Source organism: Triturus cristatus, chromosome 10, assembly GCF_964204655.1.
Source record: "Triturus cristatus chromosome 10, aTriCri1.1, whole genome shotgun sequence".
Lineage (NCBI taxonomy): Eukaryota > Metazoa > Chordata > Amphibia > Caudata > Salamandridae > Triturus > Triturus cristatus.
In genome coordinates, this window is record NC_140593.1 from 740,450,960 (window position 1) to 740,475,982 (window position 25,023).

A 25,023-nucleotide genomic window follows, 5' to 3' on the forward strand; every position below is an offset into this window, starting at 1 on the left:
GTCGTCTACGACGGCCTCATCTACGACGGTCGTCTACGACGGCCTCATCTACGACGGCCTCATCTACGACGGTCGTCGATGACGGCCTCATCTAAGACGGCCTCATCTACGACGGTCGTCGTCGACGGCCTCATCTACGACGGTCGTCGACGACGGCCTCATCTACGACGGTCGTCGACGACGGCCTCATCTACGACGGTCGTCGACGACGGCCTCATCTACGACGGTCGTCGACGACGGCCTCATCTACGACGGTCGTCGACGACGGCCTCATCTACGACGGTCGTCTACGACGGCCTCATCTACGACGGTCGTCTACGCCGGCCTCATCTACGACGGTCGTCTACGACGGCCTCATCTACGACGGCCTCATCTACGACGGTCGTCTACGACGGCCTCATCTACGACGGTCGTCTACGACGGCCTCATCTACGACGGTCGTCGACGACGGCCTCATCTACGACGGTCGTCGACGACGGCCTCATCTACGGCGGTCGTCGACGACGGCCTCATCTATGACGGTCGTCGACCAATGGCCTCATCTACGATGGTCTCCTCTACAATGAGATTGCCCTGGACAGCCTCATCTAGAAGAAAAACTCATCATACGATTGCCTTATCTAGGTCTGCCTCATTTACGGATGGCCTCCCTATGATTACCTCATCTATGATGGTATTGTCTATGACCATCGTCTACGACAACCTCATCATGTATGGATGGCCTCATCTACGAATGGCCTCCTCTACGAATGGCCTCATCTACGAATGGCCTCATCCACAAATGGCCATCATAGGACTGCCTCATCTATGATTGCCTCATCTATGATTGCCTCATCTATGATTGCCTCATCTATGATGGCATTGTCTATGACGGTCGTCTACGACAGCCTCATCTATGATGGTTGTTCAGGACGGTCATCTATGACGACGGCCTCGTCTGCAATAACCTCGCCTACATACCCATGTCTATGGCAGCAAAGTCTACGATGAGATCGTCTACGATGGCCTCATTTATGACTGCATCCTGTACATAATTTAATACAGTGGGCAAGAACTAGATTTCTACTGCCAGTTAGTCGAACAGACAGAATGTTTCATTTATGATTTTAAAGAACAGTCCTGGAAGATCTCGAGTGTGGTACCTATACTAGACTACATCTATTCTAGATGAAAAGAAATACTGTGCACCTGCTAAAGCCCATAATGTCTAATGGGTCGCCCTCGGCCAGCTTCAATAATTTTACAGGCCGCCCAACAGTGAAAAATTCTCTACCATGGCAGCGGCCTCTATTAGAGCTGCCAATCCTCTAGCCATAACCGGCTGTAATAACCGTCAAATGTGGTCAGACATGGCGAGTCTCATTGACCTCATTCCTGAGGACCGAAGGCAGAAAGCAAGAAAGATTCTGTTGGAAGGAGAATGTGCCGCATCGGAAACTATAGATGCGCCTTGGACATAGTGAACACCAATTTCCGTCAGCTAGCAGGGGCTGCAGTGTTTGGACACCAGGGATGGCTTAAAGCCACTACTTTCAAGCCTGAGGGGCAATCAAAGATTCTAGACATGGCCTATCATGAAGAGGTTTTTGGTTTGGTGAACATATTGATGAAACCCTCTTAGCTATAAAAATTAACACGGATACTGCAGGATCATCAGGCACCCTTTAATACGGGTGCAGATCTTTCGGAGGAGCGAGAGGACGTGGTTTTTTCGTCCAGAGGAGGATACCAAAACCAACAGAATAGGCAGTATCGATCCCAGTACAGCCTTACAGCCAGACATCATACCGTCAATAGTCTACGGCTAGTTTCTCCCGTCAGGGTGGTCGAAAGAGATCGCAGTATCAAGGCCGAGACGCTAACCGGAAGCAGTGATCTCCATAGGGCACCAACCATTTTACCCTTCTTACCCGTGGGCCAGAAGATATCAGCTTTGTTCACAAGCGGCAGGAAATTACATCAGACCAATGGGTTCTAGACCTAGTAACCAATGGCCACACCCTGGAATTCATCAAACAGCCACCTATTACTCTGCCCAGGGGTCCCCCTCGTCGTCATGAGATTTTGAGTTGTTTAAACAAAGGAGATTTTATGGCTTCTCTGGATATGGAAAATGAGTATTTCCACATACCTATCCACCCCAAACATCACAAATATCTTCGCTTTCAAGTGCCTTGTGCACATTCAGTTCAAAGTGCTCCTGTTTGGGCTGAAATAGGCACCAAGAACCTTCACGAAGTGCTTGGCACCAGTGGTAGCAGCATTGCGATCTCGAGGAATACAATTGTTCCCTTATCTAGATGATTGACGGCTCAAAGGTCCTTCAGAACATGAAACGAAGATTGCCACAGCAGAGTGTATCCATCTCTTCTCTGAGGCTGTTTCTCAACGACAGCAAATCAGTTACGTCCTCCAAGTCATGTTACACACGGTCCAATTCAACGCATTGTTGTCACTTGGTCGCCAACTGCATCTTCACAAATTGGCAAGGTTAATTGAAAGAAAAAGAAAAATACATAAAAATAAAAAGAGGCCAGTTTCAGTCCGAATGTTCGCTTCGCTCCTGAGGATGTGCTCTTCAACGATACATCTCATACCCTTGGTACGGCTCAAAATGCGACCTATTCAGGAGGAACCGCAACTTCAATGGCAACAAGCCATGGATTCGTTTGACGATACCATCAAGGTCACGCCGCACATGATAAATTATCTACATTGGTGGTCGCAGACAGAGAATCTAACCCAGGGTCTCACGTTCCTACAGACCATTCCAGATTTCGTTTTAACGACCGATACCTCCATGGAAGGATGGGGAGGTCATCTGCGGGATTTGATCTCAAAGATAAAAACAGCAGATCAACAGGCTGAGCGTCGCGCCGTTTATCTGTTTTCTCCAAGCATTCCTCCCGAGGATTAAGGGTTCGTCGGTGCTAGTCCGGACTGGCAATACCATCAGCATGTATTATATCAACAAACAAGGAGGATAAACATCAGCTATGCTCTCGCAAGAAGCTTAGGAATTGTGGGAATAGGTCACTTTCCACAAGATGCCTTGAGAGCCAAACATGTCAGGGGTCTCCTCAATACCCTGACGGATACGCTGAGCACGTCTCAGTCGGACTGTTAAGACTGGAAGCTGGAAAAGGAACAGGCGACCACAGTGTTCCAAGCTTGGGGTAAGCCAGCCCTGGACCTATTCACAACAAGAGAGAACAAAGAATGTCAATATTATGCCAGCAGGTTCCCTCAACAGGGATCAGGGATTGGTGTATATGCTTTTCCCCAATACCATTGATTCCGAAGGTGCTCCGCAAGAGGAAGTTGGAAGGTTGCTGTCTAATTCTGATTGCACCCCGTTGGCCAAGACAATATTGCTTCCAGGAACTTCTACTATTGTCTCAAGGCAAACCCATTTGCCTACTGCTGACGCCTATGATATTGTCAAGGGTCGGAGGCCAAGTGGTTCATCCGGACCCACAGTCACTGCACTTGCATGCATGGCTCCTGATTTCTTAGAGTTCAAGGACCTCAACATTTCACAAGACTGTCGTGAAATATTGGCCAAATCTCGTGCCCAAAGCACAATCAAAACTTATCGCTTCAAATGGAACCGATTTTGCTGTTGGTGTGAGGCAAATAATCTTCACTCAATTCAAGCTACTGCAGAACAAGTTCTCCATTATCTGCTTTCTCTAGCCAAGTCTGGGCTTACTTTTTGACCGGTCAAAGTACATCTTGCTGCACTTTCTAGATTCAGGAAATACTCAAAATTCCCTTTTCTCTGCTCGCCTTTTCTTATCAAACAATTTATGAAAGGAATCTTCTGAGCCTTCTCTCCAGTGCGAGCACCCCTCCAGAGTGGGAACTCATCACTGTGCTAGTGCAGTTAATGAGGCGTCCATTTGAGCCTATCCATAAAGCTGATCTCAAATTCCTCACTTGGAAGGTTGCCCATTTACTGGCTCTTACCTCGGCAAGAAGGGTTAGTGAAATCCAAGCTTTCACTATAAATGAACCCCTTTTACATTTTGCTTCGGACTATGTAACCCTCAAACAAATCACAGTTTATTTCCTAAGGTACCATAAAATTTCACTTGAACAAACCGGTAAGATTAAAAACATTCTTTCTGGATCCATCCACTCCAGCTGAATGAACATTACACTCGCTGGATGTTACACACTGTTTTGAGCATCTACCGACAGAAAACTAAGGATATCAGACGATCCAAACGGCTGTTTGTGGCGAATGGTCAAGCAACTCTTGGAAATGCTGTAACAAAGCAGAACAATAGCCAGATGGTTGGCATCTGCTATTCTTTTTTGCCACGACAAGGCTAACAGACCTTTGCAGAGGAAAGTCAAAGCTCATTCAACAAGAACAGTATTGACGTCGACAGTTTTATTTGCTGGAGTTACTCCGGAAAATATGTCGTGCTGCGACATGTAAAAATGTCCACACGTCGACGAAGCATTACTGTCTTCAATTGTCGCATCAAGATGATGCAGCGATTGGACAGGCTGTTCTATGCCATCTTTCATTAAGACCAGACTCAGATACTTTGCCCTTTTATGTATTATTCCATTCTTTAATATTCATGTAAATGTACAGATTTATATATCTGCAAGATTTTAAATATTTGTGTGTGTGTATATATATATATAATAGCTAATACTTGGATATAGCTTTGCTTCCTTTAAGACTACTCTTTAAAAAAAAAAAAAAAAAAAAAAATGTTTTTTCAAGCACTGTGGATGCTATTTGGGAGTTTATGAACCAGTGTCTCCCACCATCCGCAAACGACAGTATATGGTTATACTGCTTACTACTCTGATTCAGGCATGTGAATCTATGAAAGATACCCCAATACTGGATAAGAAAACAAGTTACTTACCTGTAACTACAGTTATCCAGTATTGGTATCTTTCATAGATTCACATGCACCCACCCTCCTCCCCGGCTAGTCAGTTCTCTATATCTGGTATACTTACCTTGTGCTAGGAAAATCTGAGGAGAGCTGCCTCTGCTGGGAAGGTTCTGGAGGGTGCTGGCAGCTGATTGGCTGGGACCAATCTTTGGTTCTTTTTTCTATAATGATGTAGATAGGCTACTAAGACTTAGGCCTTAGGCTTTTTCTTTTAGCCTACTACTATTATTTACTCTTGGCACTACTTTTGTATTTACCGTGGGACTCCCGCCTCGGCGACGGGGAATGATTCAGGCATGTGAATCTATGAAAGATACCAATACTGGATAACTGTAGTTACAGGTAAGTAACTTGTTTTCTTCACGTTGCAGGTGGCTGCAAATGTATATTTTAATAGCTAGAATGAGGCACAGAGGAGTAATAATACAGAAAAAGCACATTAAAGTTGTATTCTGCCTCTGTACTCTTTGTCAAGCTATGACAGTGAAACTGTAGGATTTGGATTGTGCAGTCTTTTACCTGAGCTTCCACTAGATCCATTTCTTCTCCCACAACACTACCATTGTTCATTGTCTTCCAAGTTTGAGCTTAGATTTTGCGGAGAATGGTTGCCTCTGAAGGCAGGTGGTTTTGTAACATAAGGTTCCGTATTTGGTGCCTTGGAAGACAGGCTTTTTGCCGTACAGAAATGAGTTTTTTTTGTTTTTCGTCTGTAGGAAGCACATATCTTTTCTTCTCTTGGAACCTAGAGACCTTATTTGTTCTACGGCTGCTTGTTTTGTTTATTTTGCTCTCCTGGGAGGCATGCTGTTTTTCCTGCAACTTTCTCATTCTGATTTTCTTTGAAAGGTTTAGGCGTGTGTTGGTATTGGGTGCAAGCACTGCTCAGTCATTAGCTGTTTGATCATTTTTACTTTTGCCATTCTATTTTGTTGCAGATGAACTGATTCCGCCCAAGGACCTTCTGGAGATGGTGGTTTCCTGGATCTTTGAAGACCCCAGGCTCATCCTCATCACTTTTTTGAACACACCCATTGCAGCTAACCTGCCTATTGGTTACTTGGAACTCGCGCCTCTGACAGGCCTGATCCGGTGGTGTGTGAAGGCACCACTTGCTTACAAGCGGCAGAAAAAGGCCTCTTTATCCAATGGTCATGTTGGCTTTAAAATCCTTCCCAAGGACTCTACAGTCTGTTCTGACCAGGACTGCCATGCCATGTACTCCAAACTGCACCTTAGCGTTTTGCAGGTGATGATGATTCTCCAGGGGCACCTGACAGAGAAGAACCTGTATGGGCGCTTGGGCCTGGTGATGTTTGATCATGTTTTACCCCTGGTGGAAGAAATAAGCAGACTGTCGGATGAGCTGAACCCTCTTAATGCCACCAGTGAGATTGAACTGTCTTTGGATCGGCTAGCACAGGCTCTGCAGATGGCGATGGCTTCTGGAGCACTGCTCTGCACACGAGGTGAGTTCTAGTAATCGGTCTACAAAAGATGCAACATAGATTAGTGTAAGAATTTTCTTGAAGAGCACACAATCAACATGGGTGTCTGTTTGAACAGATTCACATACCCAACTTTTCAAATCACAGAAGATGTGTCTTCCACTGAGGGTCTTGGTTAGCTGTGGACCATAAGAAATTGGTTATAGTAAGCAACACAGAATTCCTTCAGAAATATTGCATGTTTGTTAAAGGAGATCATGACCAACTATCACGTTATGTCATGATCGTCGGTACATAGGAGCATAATGCAAGTCAGGCAGAAAGGATAAACTATCTGTCAAAAGAAACTTGACCTGTCTGATGGCCAACTCAGTAAGTAGCATTGCTAAGAATGGAGAGTTTCCTAAAACGTTATCTTCCAGCATGCAGGGTGAAAAAGACTTCAAAGCCCATCACAGAACATGGGGTTATGAACACATCCAACAAGTGTCACAGTACCCAGTCTCAGCTTGTAGATCTAGTAATTGGACCCAGAACTTGGAGAGATTGATGGCACAAGGAACTGTAGGACATGTAGCAGTGTATGTGAACACAGTGACATGCAAATTTGGAGCAGACCATTCTAAATGTCCATGATTATGTTGAAGAAATGTATGTTATGAGAATGGGGTACTATATTTCTAAGGCTGTCTTATAGAAGCGAATTGTTTAGTACATCTTTAATGAAGTACAATTATTGAACCGATTCATACGTTTTCTTCAATTAATAAACCGATTCATAAGAGTTCTTTAAGGAGAAAATAACAACTTCTAAGTACAAAAATTCCTATATACCAAAGTTACGTGTATTTTATTTGTATAAGTAAAACGTTTTTTAAAAGCGAGATTTAATGCAATATTCTTCTAATACTAATTCCCCCCTACACATAATTATCCCATTGAGCTCAGTCAAAAGCTACAGGCTTTAATTTCCATGAAACAGTTCAGTCATCAGGAGATATTACATGAGTCGAATCAGTTCACGTTCTCTTCATAAACCAATACAATTGGAATTTGACATTTTTAAACTGTGTTCAGATAATTATGTTCATTTTTAAATTGTTAACACATAATTACAACCACTACCAGTTGAAGTTAAATAAAATGAACTGTGTTTAAACAGTTGGGCTTATTCTTAGGCCATTAACACACGATTGCACTCATAGCAAACACCTGGTTCCTGGATTCCTCTTATTCTAGTCTGTATAGTAGTAAAACTTACAATATACAAAGCTCATTATATTTGAAAAGTAGTTAACTTCATTTGTGCTGCCAAAACTACTATAGCTACCTCGAGTACATATGTATAGGCAGGCAGTTGGTTTAAATTAATGTACCCTTACAATTATGAAAGTCTCATATACAAGTGAAAGGAAATGTTAGAAAATGTATTTTGTTTTACATTTTAGTTCTCCAGATTTCTTAGTCGTACCTAATCAGGCAAAACTATGTGCTATAAAATTATTTGAATCGCACAAAAAGAGGGCCTCCTGTAGAAGTATCTTGCATACAATTTAGACTTCGTAGAGGTGGTTGGTGTCAACCTAATCCAGCCTCTAGCACCAATGAAAGATGCAGATAAATCATAGATGTGTGTGTAATGAGGCATTCTCTTAATAGGTTATGCAAAATATGTATTTATAACAAGAGCAAGTCAATACAAATGTTTCGTTTAGAGGGTCATGCATCAAAAGCCTGCTACCCAATAGTCACAGAGTTCGAATCACAGTTCATTTGTGGGTGACTAATGGCAGCAGGGATATCCACCAAACCAATAGTTGTCTGCATAGAAATCCTTCCAATAGCGATTGTCCAGTAAGTCTAGTATGTGATAGGATAATGGTAAAATTGGATATGTTGTCAATGTTTCGCTCTCTTAGGCTAATATGTACACAAGACCATACTCAGGACCAGGTCTTGATAATGCACAAATGACCCCACTTCACTCTCTTGTGTAATGAAGTATGAGGAATCACATAAATCAAAGCCATATATTCTGCAGAAACAAGTTCTGGCTAAGAAGAATGGTTATATTCTGAAATGGCACAAAGTTGATGAAGATAGATTATTCCCATCGGTCCTATTCTGCAAGAAGCTAGAGGTTCAGGTATGTTTAAATGTAGTCTACTCCACCCAGATGACTTTAGCATTTACCGATGTCCTGTTAAAAATGAAAACATTTCTGAAGTGGGAATTTTCCCCTAAGAAGTGCCTGCCAGTCCGCTGGTTTGATTCAACATGCACTAAAGTGTTGTCTGATTTGCACTCCGTGCTACCTGGGTCCCAAGAGATAAATCTCTGGTCCAGAAATTACGGGCCTGCATATAAGAGGGCCAAATCCAGCAGGATAAAGGTTTTAAGGGAGGAAGCTTGGGTGAATTTGTGAACAGCATCCACGAATAAAGATAGAACTGGGTTCTGGAAGTTGGTGAGTCCTTTTTAGGGCTCGCGCTCTGCGAGCCCTAAAAAGGGCGAGAGTCCTTTTGTCCGGGGTTCAGAAATGGACCCTGGAATTTACACGCTTGTGCGTGTGTTTTGTGTTCTGTAATTGGGCTTTGAGTGCGTGTTTTGTTTCGAGAGAGCACGCAATAGGCCAAAGGCGGGCGCATTACTCCGCCCACGGCCTATTGGTGTCTGTTACACGCACCAAAGCTCTTGTGGTTTCAATTATCGTGCCCAGACACGGGCGCGATAATTGAAAGCACCACTCGCGGGAGTGTTTTTTAAAAAATTTTTGGACGTAGCTCTGTCCCTGCGGGCCCCTGCTTCTACCCTCGTGATATCCTCATCTTAAATCTGCATCATATCCACCTGTATCTCGCCTTCACTACTCGACGCTGTCCCTCCTCGCTCGACGTGCCTCCCCGAGACGCGTGTTTTGGAAATGTAAGTGCTGAACTCCTCTTGAAGCTATAATACGCGGTGGCGCTGTGTGACAGCGGCGCGCTGCCTACCACTTGTGTGCTCAGTGCCAGGCCAGGCGAGGGGAGGAGATATCACACACATTAGACACCGCTTCTGCGCCGGAGCTGACAATTGACAGATTCTGATACAACCGTCAGCTGTGCCGAGCTGAAAGGGAAAGTGAGGGCTGCATCGGGGCCTGAAATTAAAGTCATTATCAGGCTAATTTGGGTGTCAGTCAAGATGGCGGGTCAATGGAAGCGCGCTGCTGAAGTGTGGAGTGTTGTGACAACCCAGTGCCAGTGCGTCAGTTGGCAAGGCATGTGTCTGCTGGCTGTGCTGTTGTACTGTAAATTGCGCATTGACCTTTGCACTGTTATGATAAACACCAGTCTGGTGTTTAAGTGCTGTTGCCAACGACACCTGTGGAATGCATGGGTTTGTTGCTCTCCCTGCCCAGTTTAAGAAATACTCGGGGAGAGGAGGCCGGCCCTCACACACCGATCCGGACGTGCGTGAGCAACACCGGCTGCAACGGGCAGGGCACAGAGCAGGCACAGAGCAGAACATGGGTCTGCCCCGTGAACTCCATATAAAGTTGACTTGACCGAAGCGGCGTGGACGCTGGTGGCCCGGAGGCCAGAGGAGGTGGCTGATGGACTGTGGTTGGTGGCGCAGGGGTCTGTGGTGGCACAGTGGACGGCGGTCTGTGGATTGTTTCTTTCCGCGGCCTGAGATCACGGATTCACCCGAGGTGGATTTCACGGCTCCAGAGGCGCCAGGCAGACCCGCCAGACAGGTGAGTAAGCGCTGCCCTGAGTGACTTTAACAGCGCTCCGTGCACCTGGTACCAGGCAGTGGCGAGACCGGGGAGGGACAGCCAGGGCCCCGCCGGATCCCTCCCGGAGGTTGTGCGAGGTGTCCTGATCTCCAGGGTCATGAGCAAGAGCACAGGGGAGGGAGGGGGTGTTCCAGAGTTTGCGCCCCCTCTCCAGCCAGCACTACACCTGCAGGGACCAATGAAGTTTGTGCCCCTTCTCCTTCCCCACCTACACTACTTCTGTGGGGGCTACGGAATCTGTACCCCACCTGCACAACTTTTGGGTGGGATCTGGAACGCATACCCCACCTACACAACTTATGGGTGGGATCTAGAACGTATAGCCCTCCTGTGACTACTTGTGTGGGCTGTGGAATGTATACCCCACCTGAACAACTTCTGTGTGGGCTATGGAATGTTTATCCTCTCCCTCTTCCCACCTGCACAACTTCTGAAGGTGAAGAAGGAGGGGTATACATTCCATAGCCCCCACAGAAGTTGTGACTGTTTTACTATGGCTCAACAAAATAGACTTTGAGGGTTATCTCTATCTGTTAACACTTTTACAGCGGAATGTCAATATATGTCCTGTCAAAGTTTTCCAGAAGTTAAAAAAAATATATATTTATCTTTATTTCTTTGATAGAAAATGACTTCCATGACACGAAGCCTGAACTGAAATGAAATGTGACTTTCCATCGCTATCACCCTTCCCAGTATTCCTCAATTATCACAATCATTCCTCTTTATTTAGATCTCACTTACTTCGATAATTCGTGTTTCATAAAGGAATCAACTCTACATATTTTCTGAACCCATCTGATAAGCCACTCTCACTGTGCATCAAAAGTCACTAGAATCTTATCAAATTTTTACATTCTCCAAGCGTCTCCATGAACATCTACTGAACTCGACCAACCGCAGAAGAAACCCAATCTAATGATGACTCATTTTTAGGTCTTGCCTAGTGTTAGTAGCGCGCATGCGCTGCTCTCGCCATGCGAGGGCTTCTTGGAATCGATACGATTCCAGAAGCAGTGTCTGACCTCCGCCCGCTTTTCTGATTCGTGCGTGTCGTTTTGCGTCATGGATTATGCAAAACACAGTGTAATGATTTCATCGGAGGCAATCATTACACTGAGGGTTGCCACCATATCTGCTTTTGGCCCTGCCCACCGGGATTGGATCATTTACTTGCGGAGGGACGCGGCCTCCTTCAATTACTCGATAAGCACTATATTTTACATTTGGTATTTTGTAAGTTACATGCGCGGTCTGCTTTCAATTTCAGGACCGCGACCACTATATTTTGCATGCGCGGTCCGCTTTCATTTTCGGACTGCGACCACTATATTTTGCATGCGCGGTCCGCTTACATTTTCCGGACCGCGACCACTATTTTATTTTCTACTTTTCTTTGGAGTCGCATCTTTAATTTAATTATATTGATTTCTTAATTCAAATTCACCCTGAAAATTGTGTCCAACATTTTCACTGTTTTCCTATTATCTGCATTTATGGGTGCAGATTTAATCCCTTCCAGTCATTGCCTTACCCGTAATCAGCTATCGCAGCCTTGGATCCTCAGGGTCGTATGTTGCTCGTTATGGTCCGCCTCTCGATACCACCACGGTCTGATTTAGCACACAGACTCCATGGAGTGATCAAGCGGGGGAAGGGAAGGATGGGGACAGCGGGGAGGGAGACCTGTAAGAAAATAACATTCAAGTAACGTACTGTTCTCATCCAGGGGATACTCATCAATAGTCATAATCTATGAATAATCCCCGCCCATGTGCGGGATCCCGGAGCATATAGAAAATACATATATATACATATATATATACATATGTGAAAACATATAAATGCAGCCTAATAATGTTCAAAACATGGCAATGCTGTAAATTACATAATTTTTGCATAGTAGTGCCCCTGTAACCCGTAAGGAAAAAAGGAAGCATCAGGCAAAATATAACACAGCACTGCTTTATTGCCATAAGGCAACATGTAATTGTAGGCATTCGCCAGTAGGCTGCAGTAGAGTATCAAGAAACCAAGAAAACTGACCCCCTGCCTTTAAGGCATTAGAGTAGGGGGACCGTGCCTTTAAGGCCTGCCTGTGACCCCCTGCTCCCATGATGCACTACAGGTGGCAGTTGGGCCAGTTCTTTTTTCCGGCTCCTTCTGTGAGGATCCTGGAGCTTGAGCTCTTCAGTTTTTTGACTGAAATTTTTAATTACAGCTTTTTCAAGCTTTTTTCGACGTTTTCTGGCTTTTAAGGGCTAATTCTGCTGGTTTCCAGTGAATTTTCCAATTTTTTCCAGTCAGAATGTCTCCTTTATTTAGGAAATGTCCTTCTTATGGCAATAAAATGGCACTGGCAGATCCACACTCGGTGTGTATTGTGTGTTTACCAACAAAACACGATCCTGACCAGTGTCCCCACTGCCAGAAGTTCTCAAAGCGCACTCTGAGGGACAGAGAGCGCATTAAACTGCATGCAAGACTGGAGAAGGAACGGAGCCGTCGTGAAGGCGAGCATTCCTCATCAAGACCACCTTCTTCAGCTACGCAAGTACAGAAACGGCGACATACCAGCTCCTCGGGCTCCAAAAAGACCAGGAGTACCAGAGGTTCGCCGTCGACGTCGAGGATGCCGGCGAAAAGGCAGAGAACTTCGGCGTCGAGGGATTCATCCTACCATCAAGAGTCTCCGCCGCGCAAAAGTAAGTCGGCGTCGAGAGGCGGTCCTTCGGGCTCGAAGGCTGCTAGTCCGGTGACATCTGGACTGTCTCCGTCGACGCTTCCGTCGACGTCGAGACACTCTCCGCCACCCTCGAGGGGGTCGACGTCGAGAGATGCGGCGACGTACAGTTCGAGGCATGTGGGCTGCTGAATTCATATCTGTGCATAGATCGCCGCCTAGTGTTGGGTCCGGATGTTTGCACGTTGTTGTCCTGGAAGAGTCTTTGAAGTATCCTTGGATAGGTGACTCCTCCCCTGGACTACAGTGCGCATGGGCATCCTCTCCATCCTCAGATTGTTTTTTTCCGCCATTGGGTTCGGATGTGCTATCTTAACTCCAGTTAGGAAAAACTTTGAATCGAGGCCAAAAGGCCTTTAGTTCGCGTCGGTACTGTTCACTCGATCGGTTTCAACTCTACCTGTTAGCTTACTAACTTTGGAAACAACTTTTCGCTTTTTACCTGACCATCGACGACACCGACGATGGAGTCGAGGACACCATTCAAGAGGTGCCCGGTATGCAATGCGAAATATCCCCATATCGACGTCCACCCGGTGTTCAACAAATGCTTGTCGCCGGACCACGACGAATCGACATGCATGGCCTGTGCCCGGTTCCGTTCCAAGAAGACTCTACGGAATCAACGAGCGGCGAGACTCGAAGCGCAGCACGCGGCACCGGCCCCGGCAGACATCTTCAACGCCGAAGATGTCGAGGAATTGGAAATCCTACCCTCCAATCCCGGTTCCGAACATGACTCCGGTTCGGACGACGTCGACGAATCACTCTTTCGCAGAGATGAAGACAACACCGAGGTAGGAGACGGCGATGAGGCCTTAGGGGCCGAAGAGAGTAGCTCCAATGACGAGCAAGGCCTACCCGTTCAGACTGACGAGAGCCCAGTGCCACAGTCTATGGCTCCGGTCGAGGGATCGCCTTCGGGCCTTACCCGAGACCTATCCCGCAGTTCTTCGGCCCCGCCCTCGGGCCCGGCCTCGGACGTTCAGCGGCAGCCATTATTACCTAAACCGGCTGGTTTCCCTTCTACCAAACCGAAACCGAAAGCTGCACTGGTACAAATGAAACCGAAACCGAAAGTGGCGCTAGTCGGATCGAGGCCTTCCACACCTTCGACGCCAGCGACACGCATCGGCACCGAGCGCAACAAACGAGACTTCGGTGCCGAACTTGAAGCGGCCGATGTCGGAGTCGGCATACGGAAAAAGGCCCTCGGTGCCATCAAACCTGCTCGGCTCGCGGCGCCGACGCCATCGACTCCTAAACCAAAGGTCATACTGCCTGCTGCGTCTCACGTCGCTTCCACGGCAACACCAAAGCCTCCTGCATCGAAAACGTCGACGGCCATTTCCGCCCCTCGACCCGATGACCCACCGGCGCCGAAAAAGTCCACGGCCGCCTCTACAAACCTGGTCGGCGCTAAGGCCTCGAAACGCGCTTCAAGTGCGAACCGTTGCAGCACAAGGCAGCAAAACCCAAACGGTCCTCCAGGACACGTCGGGCTCCGGTCCACTAAAAGCTCAAGCAGCCTCTTCGGCGCCAGCCAACATAACTTTTGGCCTGCCGCCATCCACGATCCCGAAAATGTTCCAACTCAGGACACGGGTCACCCACACCACGGTTACACCTGCTGAGACGTCTCCGTCACATTACATCGACGCCAACACCGGCAGGATGATTATCCATGACCGGAGGATAACTTCGGAGCCACCCTTGGACCCTTTCAGGATCCCACTAAAAAGAAAGCTGCCTGTGGACTCAGAACCCGTGCTTTGCGAATCTTTCGACTCGCCCTACCAGGATCCTCTATCATTCTCTCCCACACACTCCGATACGGATGCGTTGGCAGACTATATGGATGACCAAGTCCCTTACCACGGAGACATGGACCCTGATGACCAACAGGACCCTGATCAAACTTGGGGCGACCCTGCAGACCCCAGTGCACCTCTAGATGCACAGGACCCACAACTCTATGGAGTGAAAACATCTCCCACAGAGGACACTGCAGCGTTCAACGCTCTTATTGAACGTGCTGCAAATAATCATGGAGTGCAGCTTCACTCTGACACCGTGGAAGACGACTTCCTTATGGACACTTTCGTTTCCTCAGAAAGGCATGTAAAGACTCTGCCCATGTTGAAAGGGGTCCTCAAACCAGCCAAGGACATCTTCAAGGAACCCACCAGGGCAAGGGTGATAAACCCCAGGATCGACAAAAAGTACAGATCAGCACCTGGGGACCCTACTTACATCAGAGGCCAATTACCTCTCGACTCCATTGTCGTTGCGAATGCTCGCAAGAGGGCACACTCGCAAACGACAGGTGACGCTCCTCCCCCGGACAAAGAGTCCAAGGTGTTAGAGACCTCTGGCAAGCGAGTTGCCGCCCAGGCTGCCAACATATGGCGCATAGCCAACACTCAAGCGCTCCTCGCTCGCTACGATAGAGCGCACTATGACACATTGGAGCAACTACTCCAACATCTCCCTGACCAGTTCAAAGAAGGTGCAGAAATTCTTATCAGAGAGGGACAGCTACTCACAAATGCTTCCATCAAGTGTGCACTAGATGCTGCAGACACGGCTGCCAGGGCCATAAACACAAGCGTCATGCTGCGACGACATGCCTGGTTGCGAATCTCTGGGTTCAAACCTGAGGTGCAAAATAATATACTAAACCAACCTGTCAACCCCGACTATTTATTCGGGCCGGAGGTTGACACAGCCCTTGAGAAAATAAAAAAGGACACAGACACTGCAAAGTCCATGGGGGCTCTCCAGACTCAGTCCTTTCGGAGCAGCTCCTTTCGTCGCCCCGGAAATAGAGGAGCAGGTAGAGGACAGGGGTCACAGCAGACATACAACAAGGGCAATACCCAAACCACCTACGATAAAAACACCCGGGGTGGATATCGTGGCTCCAGTACAAAGGGCAGAGGACGCGGCTACGGCAACACCAGGTCCTCCCCCAAGAACAAGCAGTGACGCCCTCTCCCTTCCTCCCGACCACATAACACCTGTCGGGGGAAGGCTACAAAGGTTCCTGTCCACGTGGAACTCCATCACCACGGACAGGTGGGTCAAAGATATTGTCAAATACGGTTACTGTCCAGAGCTAACCTCCACTCCACCCACAATACCTCCAAGAAACCGTCCTATGTCCTCAGAGCACTTAACGCTCTTACAGCAAGAGGTGCAAAGTATGCTTCTAAAAGGCGCTATAGAGGTCGTACCCGTCCACGAGCAAGGTACGGGAGTGTACTCCCTCTACTTTTTAATACCGAAAAAGGACGGGTCACTCAGACCTATACTAGACCTAAGACCCCTGAACCGGTACATTCTTTCCGAGCACTTTCACATGCTCACTCTCCAGCAAGTCCTTCCGCTTCTCAAGCAGGGAGACTTCCTGGCCACACTGGACCTCAAGGATGCGTATTTCCACATACCCATTCACCCCTCACACAAAAAATACCTCAGGTTCACTGTTCAGGGACAGCACTATCAATTCAAAGTCCTGCCCTTCGGCGTGACAACAGCACCCAGGGTTTTCACAAAGTGCCTAGCTACTGTGGCGGCACATCTACGGAGGCAGCACATACACGTCTACCCCTACCTGGACGACTGGCTCGTTCAAGCGAAGTCAGCCCGGCAATGTGCCAGCCACATGTCCCGCACCATTCACCTCCTTCACAGTCTGGGATTCTCACTAAATTACCCAAAATCCCATCTCCAGCCCGCACACGTACAACAGTACCTGGGTGCGACTATAGACACTCTGGCGGCCACAGCTCAGCCAAATTTAGTGAGGATCAACAGCATGCAAATGCTGATTTCCAAGTTCAAACCCCAACACTCCCTTCCTGCGCGAGTGTTCATGCAGTTGATAGGCATGATGGCCTCCTGCATTTTCATAGTCCCGCACACGAGATTACATATGCGCCCGCTTCAGGAGTGCTTAGCACGTCAGTGGAATCAGGCTCAAGGACAGTTGAAAGACCTAGTGTTGGTGAGCGGTCGGGCATACAACTCTCTGCATTGGTGGAATCCACAAAACCTTTGCAAGGGCCGACCGTTCCAAGAGCCTGTTCCACAAATAGTACTGACAGCGGACGCGTCTCTCCAGGGATGGGGAGCTCATGTACTCCACTACACAGTGCAGGGACTATGGACGACACAACAGAAGAAAATGCACATCAACCTTCTGGAACTGATGGCAATCTTCCTGGCCATGAAGGCATTCAAAGTACATCTGTGCAACAAGGTCGTGTTGATCCGGACGGACAACATGACCGCAATGTACTACATACAGAAGCAGGGAGGAACGCACTCTCCACAGTTGTCTCATCTGGCTCAGAGCATGTGGAAGTGGGCCATTCAGAGGAACATGTTCCTCATGGCGGAACACCTCCCCGGCAAGGACAACCAGATGGCGGATCTGCTCAGCAGACACAGCCACCAGATGCACGAGTGGGAGCTACATCCGTCAGTACTCCAGCCGTACTTCCAGCAGTGGGGTCATCCAGAGATAGACCTGTTCGCCACAAGCGAAAACGCGAAATGCCAAAGCTTTGCCGCCAGGTTCCCACATCCGCAGTCGCAGGGCAATGCGATATGGATGAACTGGTCCGGCAGATTTGCGTACGCTTTTCCCCCAGCGCCGTTGATACCGCTGGTGGCTCGCAAACTCAGACAACACTCCCTGACACTCGTCCTAGTTGCTCCTACGTGGGCACGCCAGCCATGGTACACCACCTTCCTCGAACTTTCCGTGGTGCCGCATCAAAGGCTGCGGATCAAACCCGCGCATTTGACGCAGAACCATGGAGAGATTCAGCACCCAGATCCGCAACAGCTGAACCTGGCGATCTGGCTCCTGAAGTCCTAGAGTTTGGCTACCTCAACCTGCCACCTGACTGTATGGACATCATCAAGGAGGCCAGGAGACCCACTACAAGAGCTTGCTATGCAGCCAAATGGAATAGGTTCGTCATTTATTGCGGTAATAATGACATTAACCCGCTGGACGCATCCATCCAAAACATCATTTGTTACCTCCTACACCTATACCGATGCAATCTGGCGTACACCTCTATACGTGTCCATTTGACCGCAATATCAGCCTATCTACAAACCAGGCAGCACCTCTCTCTATTCAGAGTGCCTGCCATCAAAGCATTCTTGGAAGGACTCAAACGAGTCATTCCACCAAGCCACCCACCGGCTCCAATGTGGAACCTCAACCTGGTCCTCACACGCCTGATGGGTCCACCCTTTGAACCTCTCCACTCATGCGAGATTCAATTCCTCACCTGGAAAGTAGCTTTCCTGGTAGCGATCACTTCTTTAAGAAGAGTTAGTGAACTCCAGGCACTAACAGTTCAAGAGCCATTTATACAGGTTCATGCCAACAGGGTCGTACTACGTACCAACCCCAAATTCATGCCCAAGGTAATATCGCAGTTCCACATGAATCAAACTATTGAACTGCCCGTTTTCTTCCAAAACCCACAAACTGTCGCGGAAAGGGCACTCCACACACTAGATGTCAAAAGGGCCCTCATGTATTACATCGACAGGACCAAACCCTTTAGGAAGACCAAACAACTGTTCGTTGCCTTTGCCCCACACCACAAAGGTAACGCCATCTCCAAAGCAGGGATAGCCAGATGGATAGTTAAGTGTATCCAAATTTGTTATCAAAAGGCAAAACGCACATTAACTATTCCCCCACGAGCCCACTCAACACGTAAGTTAGGGGCCTCCATGGCTTTTCTAGGAAATATTCCCCTGCATGATATATGTAGAGCAGCCACCTGGTCCACTACACACACATTTACCAAACACTATTGTGTAGATGTGCAATCAAAACAGCAGGCAGCTGTAGGACAGGCTGTTCTCAAAACCCTTTTTCAGACCGCTGCAGCTGGCACTGGTAGCCGCCGCTAATAGAGGGCACTGCTATATATTCTATGCACAGATATGAATTCAGCAGCCCACATGCCTCGAACTGAATATGCTACTTACCAGTATGCATCTGTTCTTGGCATGTAGGGCTGCTGACATTCATATCGCCCTCCCTCCTCCCCGGCGCCTGTAGCAGCTGCAGCTCTCAGAATTACTGTAAGCATGGCCATCACTTTTCTGTATCTACTCCATCACTGCCACAATGGCGAAAAACAATCTGAGGATGGAGAGGATGCCCATGCGCACTGTAGTCCAGGGGAGGAGTCACCTATCCAAGGATACTTCGAAGACTCTTCCAGGACAACAACGTGCAAACATCCGGACCCAACACTAGGCGGCGATCTATGCACAGATATGAATGTCAGCAGCCCTACATGCCAAGAACAGATGCATACTGGTAAGTAGCATATTCATTCCGCCGCGAGTGGGCCGGTCGCCGTCGATGGTTACCCCCCCTTGCGACATAGAAGGTCGACGTCAAAAGGGCAGACGTCGAGAAAGGTCGACGGCGAAGAAGTCGCCCAGTCGACGTCGAGAGAGGTCGACGGCGAAGAAGTCGCCCAGTCGACGTCAAGAGAGGTCGACGGCGAAGAAGTCGCCCAGTCGACGTCAAGAGAGGTCGACGGCGAAGAAGTCGCCCAGTCGACGTCGAGAGAGGTCGACGGCGAAGTCGCCCAGTCGACGTCGAGAGAGGTCGACGGCGAAGGCGTCCAGTCGACGTCGAGCGAGGGCGAAGTCGCCCAGTCGACGGCGAAGTCGCCCAGTCGACGGCGAAGTCGCCCAGTCGACGTCGAGAGAGGTCGACGTCAAAGTCGCCCAGTCGGCGTCGAGAGAGGTCGACGTCAAAGTCGCCCAGTCGGCGTCGAGAGAGGTCGACGTCAAAGTCGCCCAGTCGACGTCGAGAGAGGTCGACGTCGAAGACACGGCCGACGTCGTGGTCATCTAGCCGACGTCAGGTGCCAGAGAAGAGAAGATCGACGTCGAGGTCTCCGCGATCGGCGTCGAGACCTTCGTCGAGACCAGAACGGCATATTTCACACTTGCCTATGGTGACGCAGACGTCGTCGACGTCAAGGGATTCGACGTCGAAGGCGAAAACTGGAGCGGAGAGGTCCCCAGGAGAACAGACATCATCTCCGGGACTGCACATCGTGCAAATATCTCCCGAAGGATCACCCGAGGCTCCAGAGCGGTTCGGACGGTCACCGCGCTGGTTATGAGATGTGGGCGCAGGCACATGTCAGAGTCCGGGATCGGATTACTCCCGCAGGTATTCCCCACCGCGCAGGAGTAAATCACCTCCGAGGGATCTAAGGCCAATTTCACCACGCCGGTCTCGTTCCAGGGACCGTCGCACCGCGCCAAAACGTCCAAGATCTCCGTCCAAGCGCAGATCAGGGTCAAAGGCTCACCATAGTGAACGCTCCCACAAGAGGCGACGCACCAGGTCGTCCACTGGGACTTCATCCACAAGATCCTCAGTCCGGGACTACTCTCCTAGCTATGGCCACGTTCCTTACACCGGCTACAGCGGGCTCGGTTCCTTCGAGAATAGCAAAGAAGTACAAGGCTCCGACCGAGGACCCTTTATTCTTGAGGGCGGACCCGCCAGCGGATTCGGTGATCGTGGCGGCGGCCATGAAGTCTCACTCAGCCTCAGTATCTGCTTCTGTCCCCCTTGAGAAGGACAGCAAGCTGATGGACTCCTACGGCAGGAGAATGTGCAACTCCTCTGCCTCGCACATGAGGGTCGCTAGCGCTTCAGCCCTGCTGGGGAGGTATGATCGCTCCCTATGGGATTCCCTGGCCAGGTTCGTGGAGAAATTGCCTAGGGAGGACAGGCAGGACTTCACGGAGATCCCCCAAGAAGGCGGACTGGTGGCCAACCAAGTAATAAGCGCAGCGGCGGATGCATCAGACCTAGCCGCGCATGGCTACTCCCATGGCATCTGCTCCCGCCGTTCGGCCTGGCTCAGATTAACGGGCCTCAAACCAGATGCGCAGAAAAGAATTCTTAACCTGCCGTTTAATGGGTCATCGCTATTTGGAGCTCATGCGGACGACCAAATGAGCAAGATGAAAACGGAATTGGACACCGTAAAGGCTGTGGGACTGGAAAAGCGCAGAGTTCCGCAAGCGCTTTCGCCAGGGCGTCAAACGTGCCTTTCACCAGCGCGTTCAAACGCCCCAATGGTCCTCTCAAAACCAACAGAGGTCCCAGTTTCAGCAAAGAGGGCGGGGCAGAGGAAGAGGAAATGCTAAACCGCAGCAGTCCTCTCACAAAAAACCTCCCAAACAGTGAAAACTTACTTCCTCCGCGCTCGTTCGCCACTCCGGTAGGAGGAAGTATCACCGTTCACCTGGCAGAGTGGAATGCAATTACAAACGACAGATGGGTGCTGAGTATTGTAGAGCGTGGCTACTTGCTGAGGTTCAAATCTCCCCCTCCGCAGGTACCCCCACGGAAACAGCCACTCCCTGAAGTTGCCACTCTCCTCTCCTAAACGCCATAGAGGAAGTTCCAAACAGGCAGAGAAATCAGGGAGTGTATTCCCGGTACTTTCTGTTCAGAAAAGAGGAGCGATCGGAGACTACAGACCCATCCTCGATCTCCGCTTACTCAACAGATTTCTCAGAAGAGAAAAATTCAGGATGCTAGCACTGCACCAGATCTTCCCACATCTCCACCAGGGGGACTGGATGTGTGCCATCGACTTACAGGATGCATACTTCCACATTCCTGTCTCAGCGAAACATCGGAAGTTTCTCAGATTTCACATCTTTCGCCAACATTATCAATACAAGGTCCTGCCATTCGGCCTCAAGTCCGCGCCACGAACGTTCTCAAAGTGCATGGCGGTGGTGGCTGCATTTCCCCGCAAACGGAAGATATTCGTCTACCCCTATCTAGACGACTGGCTCTTAAAAAGTTCCACTCCGGCTCGACTCCAGAGTCATTTCTCGTTCTGCCTAAACCTTCTACACTCGTTGGGCCTTCAGGTCAACTACAGGAAGTCGATCCTCAATCCAACTCAGCGGATCTACTACCTGGGCGCCTCTCTAGACTCCTCAAGCGCAAGCGTGTGTCCTTCGGAGGAGGGGTTATCCTCCATGCTGCAAAAAAGACGCACGCTTCTCAGCACGGAATATCCCACAGCCCGACAAGTGTCATCTCTCCTGGGATCCATGGCCTCGTGCATCTACATCGTGCCCAACGCACGTCTGCACATGCGTCCTCTGCCGCAAGACCTAGAGGATCAGTGGTCGCAGAGGTCCGGAGGATCACATGACCCTTCATCAAGCCGCCAAAGATTCTATCCCGTAGTGGATGAAGCGCTCCCATCTGCTTCACGGCGTCCCTTTCCATCAGGCGCCTCCGACACAGACAGTGGTCACAGACGCCTCCATGCAGGGCTGGGGGGCTCATATGGGCAGGCTTCAAGTACAATGTCTCTGGTCCGCTACCGAACAGAGCTATTACATCAACTTCTTGGAGCTACGAGCAGTCCATCTCGCTCTCAAGTCCCTGTACCCATCCCTGCAGACCGACTATGTTCAGGTTCAGACGGACAACACAACTATGTTCTATCTGAACAAGCAAGGAGGGACCAGATCACGGGTCCTGTCTCTGGAGGCCCAGTCAATCTGGAAATGGCTTCTGGCGAGAAACCGGACGATCGTCGCTGTTCACCTGCCAGGGACCCTGAACGTGCAGGCGGACGGCCTCAGCAGAGACTTCGTCGAAGCGCACGACTGGGTGCTCAACGAAGACGTCGCTCAAGACATCTTCCGCTTGTGGGGCACACCGGGCATTGATCTGTTCGCAGACGCGTACAACATAAAATGCCCCGTCTTCGCCTCCAGGTTCCCTCAACGGGGTTCGCAGGGGAACGCGCTTTTGATCAGCTGGTCGAGGACATTGCTTTACGCTTTTCCTCCTCTCCCTCTCATCCCGGCTGTGATTCAGAAGTTCTACAGGGCCAAAACTCGGATGATCCTAATAGCACCGGAGTGGTCCCGGTAGTGGTGGTACCCTGATCTACTCCAGCTGTCGGAGGTACCACAAAGGAGGTTGCCATGCCTGCCGAACTTGCTGACCAAGGACAAGGGGAGAGTGTTCCACCCCAATCTCCCCTCCCTCCGCTTGACGGCATGGCTCCTAAATTCATCCAGTACGGACATCTAGATCTTCCACCGGACTGTATGAGCATTCTTCGGGAGGCAAAGAGGCCCTCCACGAGGAAGTCGTATGGCTTTAAATGGAAAAGATTCTGCTTCTGGTGTAGAGATAACACCCTTGATCCGATCCGGGGTCAAGAACAGGTTATTCTCCCCTACTTACTGTACTTGGCGAAGTCTGGGTTAAAGTACTCTTCCATCAGAGTACACTTAGCTGCTATTACAGCCTATAGGAAGTCTCCTAACCAGATCTCATTCTTTCAGATGCCAGTGGTAAAGGATTTCTTAGAAGGGCTTAAGAAAGTTTACCCACCTGTGAGGTCTCCATCCCCTTCCTGGGAACTGAACATCGTTCTCTCTAAAATGATGGGAGCCCCTTTTGAACCGATTCATAAGGCCTCCTTGCAACATCTGACCTGGAAGGCTGCCTTCTTAGTAGCCATCACTTCAGCCCGTAGGGTTAGTGAAATTCAGGCCCTCTGCTGCAAGGAACCTTACACTGTGTTTCATGCTAATAGGGTGGTGCTCCGTACCCATCCGAGCTTCCTACCCAAGGTGGTCTCGGACTTCCACATTAACCAGGTGATCACATTGGCCACCTTCTTTCCTCAACCGACCACTCCCCCGGAGAGAGCCCTACACTCTCTTGACCTCCGGAGGGTTTTGAAATTCTATCTGGCTAAGACCCTTACTCTTAGAAAGTCAGACAGGCTCTTTGTGAACTATGGGCCCACGAATACCGGGCTGGCTGCGGCCAAGAGGTCTATCTCTAGATGGATTGTCTCTTGTATAGCTTTGGCTTACCAACTGTCCCACAAAGTTCTACAGGGTAAACCTAGAGCACACTCTACTCGAGGGAAAGCTTCTACTGTAGCACTCCTTCGCAACGTTCCCATGTCTGAGATCTGTAAAGCGGCTACATGGCACTCAGTCCATACTTTTACGCGCCATTACTGCCTAGATTCAGACGCGCAGGCCGACGCCCAGGTGGGGCAGGCTTCTCTGAGGAACCTGTTTGCATAACTGTAAATGCAAAATGTGTTTTGCTGTTTGTTTTTTAACTGTTTTTTGCTCGTCCGCGAGACTTTGGGTATGGGCTTGCTACTCTATTCATAGATTATGACTATTGATGAGTATCCCCTGGATGAGAAGGATTAGTTACTGTAGGAAGGTGGATATCTGACTATGGTTACCCCCAACTTTTTGCCTAGTGTCTAGCTGGTTTTTCGACTTAGTTGGCCTGAGATCCTGCCATTCAGGGTCTCAGGCTGTCTGCTCTCTCTTTAAAATGGACTCCATGTACCCTAGGTACATAACCAATTGGTAAGGATCACCTTATTGGACCCTGTACAGTGTACCCTAGGTACCCAGGGCATAGGTGTACCCTAGGCCTCCCAGGGGCTGCAGCATGTATTATGCCACCCCTGGTCTGGCCTTCCAATCAGACACAACTGGCTGATCACTCAGCTGGGGCAAGGTCGTGTAATCACCCCTTGCTTAGATATAGTATGCCTATATCTACCCTTATATATAGACACATGTGTACCTATCAGTCACTCCTATGGCAGGCCTTAACAATCCTGGAGGCAGAGTGCTTGGTAACATGTGAGATGGTGCTCTAGCATGAGCTGAGCCTGTCTGCAGCTTTCGGAACCATGTCCTTATAGCTGTTCTATGATATAGCCTACCATATACTCTTAAAGTGCCTTATAATCTTAAACGGTTATGGTAACTATGGTTTGGCTTTATCAAAACATGTCGTGTAAGGTGTCTAACACTTTGGAATAATACCCCCATACCATTTCTGGTGATGAGGATATTATTCCTCCCTTCTAGAGGGAGAGACATGTTAAAATCCTACTTTGCTGTTTATCTCTAACCAAAGCCTCAGCATCACAAAATGGATGCTGCTGCCACAGACACAAGTCTGACCTCCTGCGGCTGGGAGTGATCCCAGCCAGGGAGGCCTGGACAATA

At 49.1% G+C, this 25,023-nt stretch overlaps 1 protein-coding gene across 2 annotated transcripts in view; it reads left to right on the plus strand.

Annotated features, from left to right (window-relative positions):
* INTS15 (integrator complex subunit 15) overlaps positions 1 to 25,023 on the plus strand; it is a 191,778-nt gene that overhangs the window by 43,860 nt on the left and 122,895 nt on the right. For both annotated transcript variants that reach the window (XM_085628238.1, XM_085628237.1), the window contains exon 6: positions 5,864 to 6,394. In XM_085628238.1, coding sequence (XP_085484364.1) covers positions 5,864 to 6,394 — 531 coding nt within the window. The remainder of the gene's footprint in view (positions 1 to 5,863; positions 6,395 to 25,023) is intronic.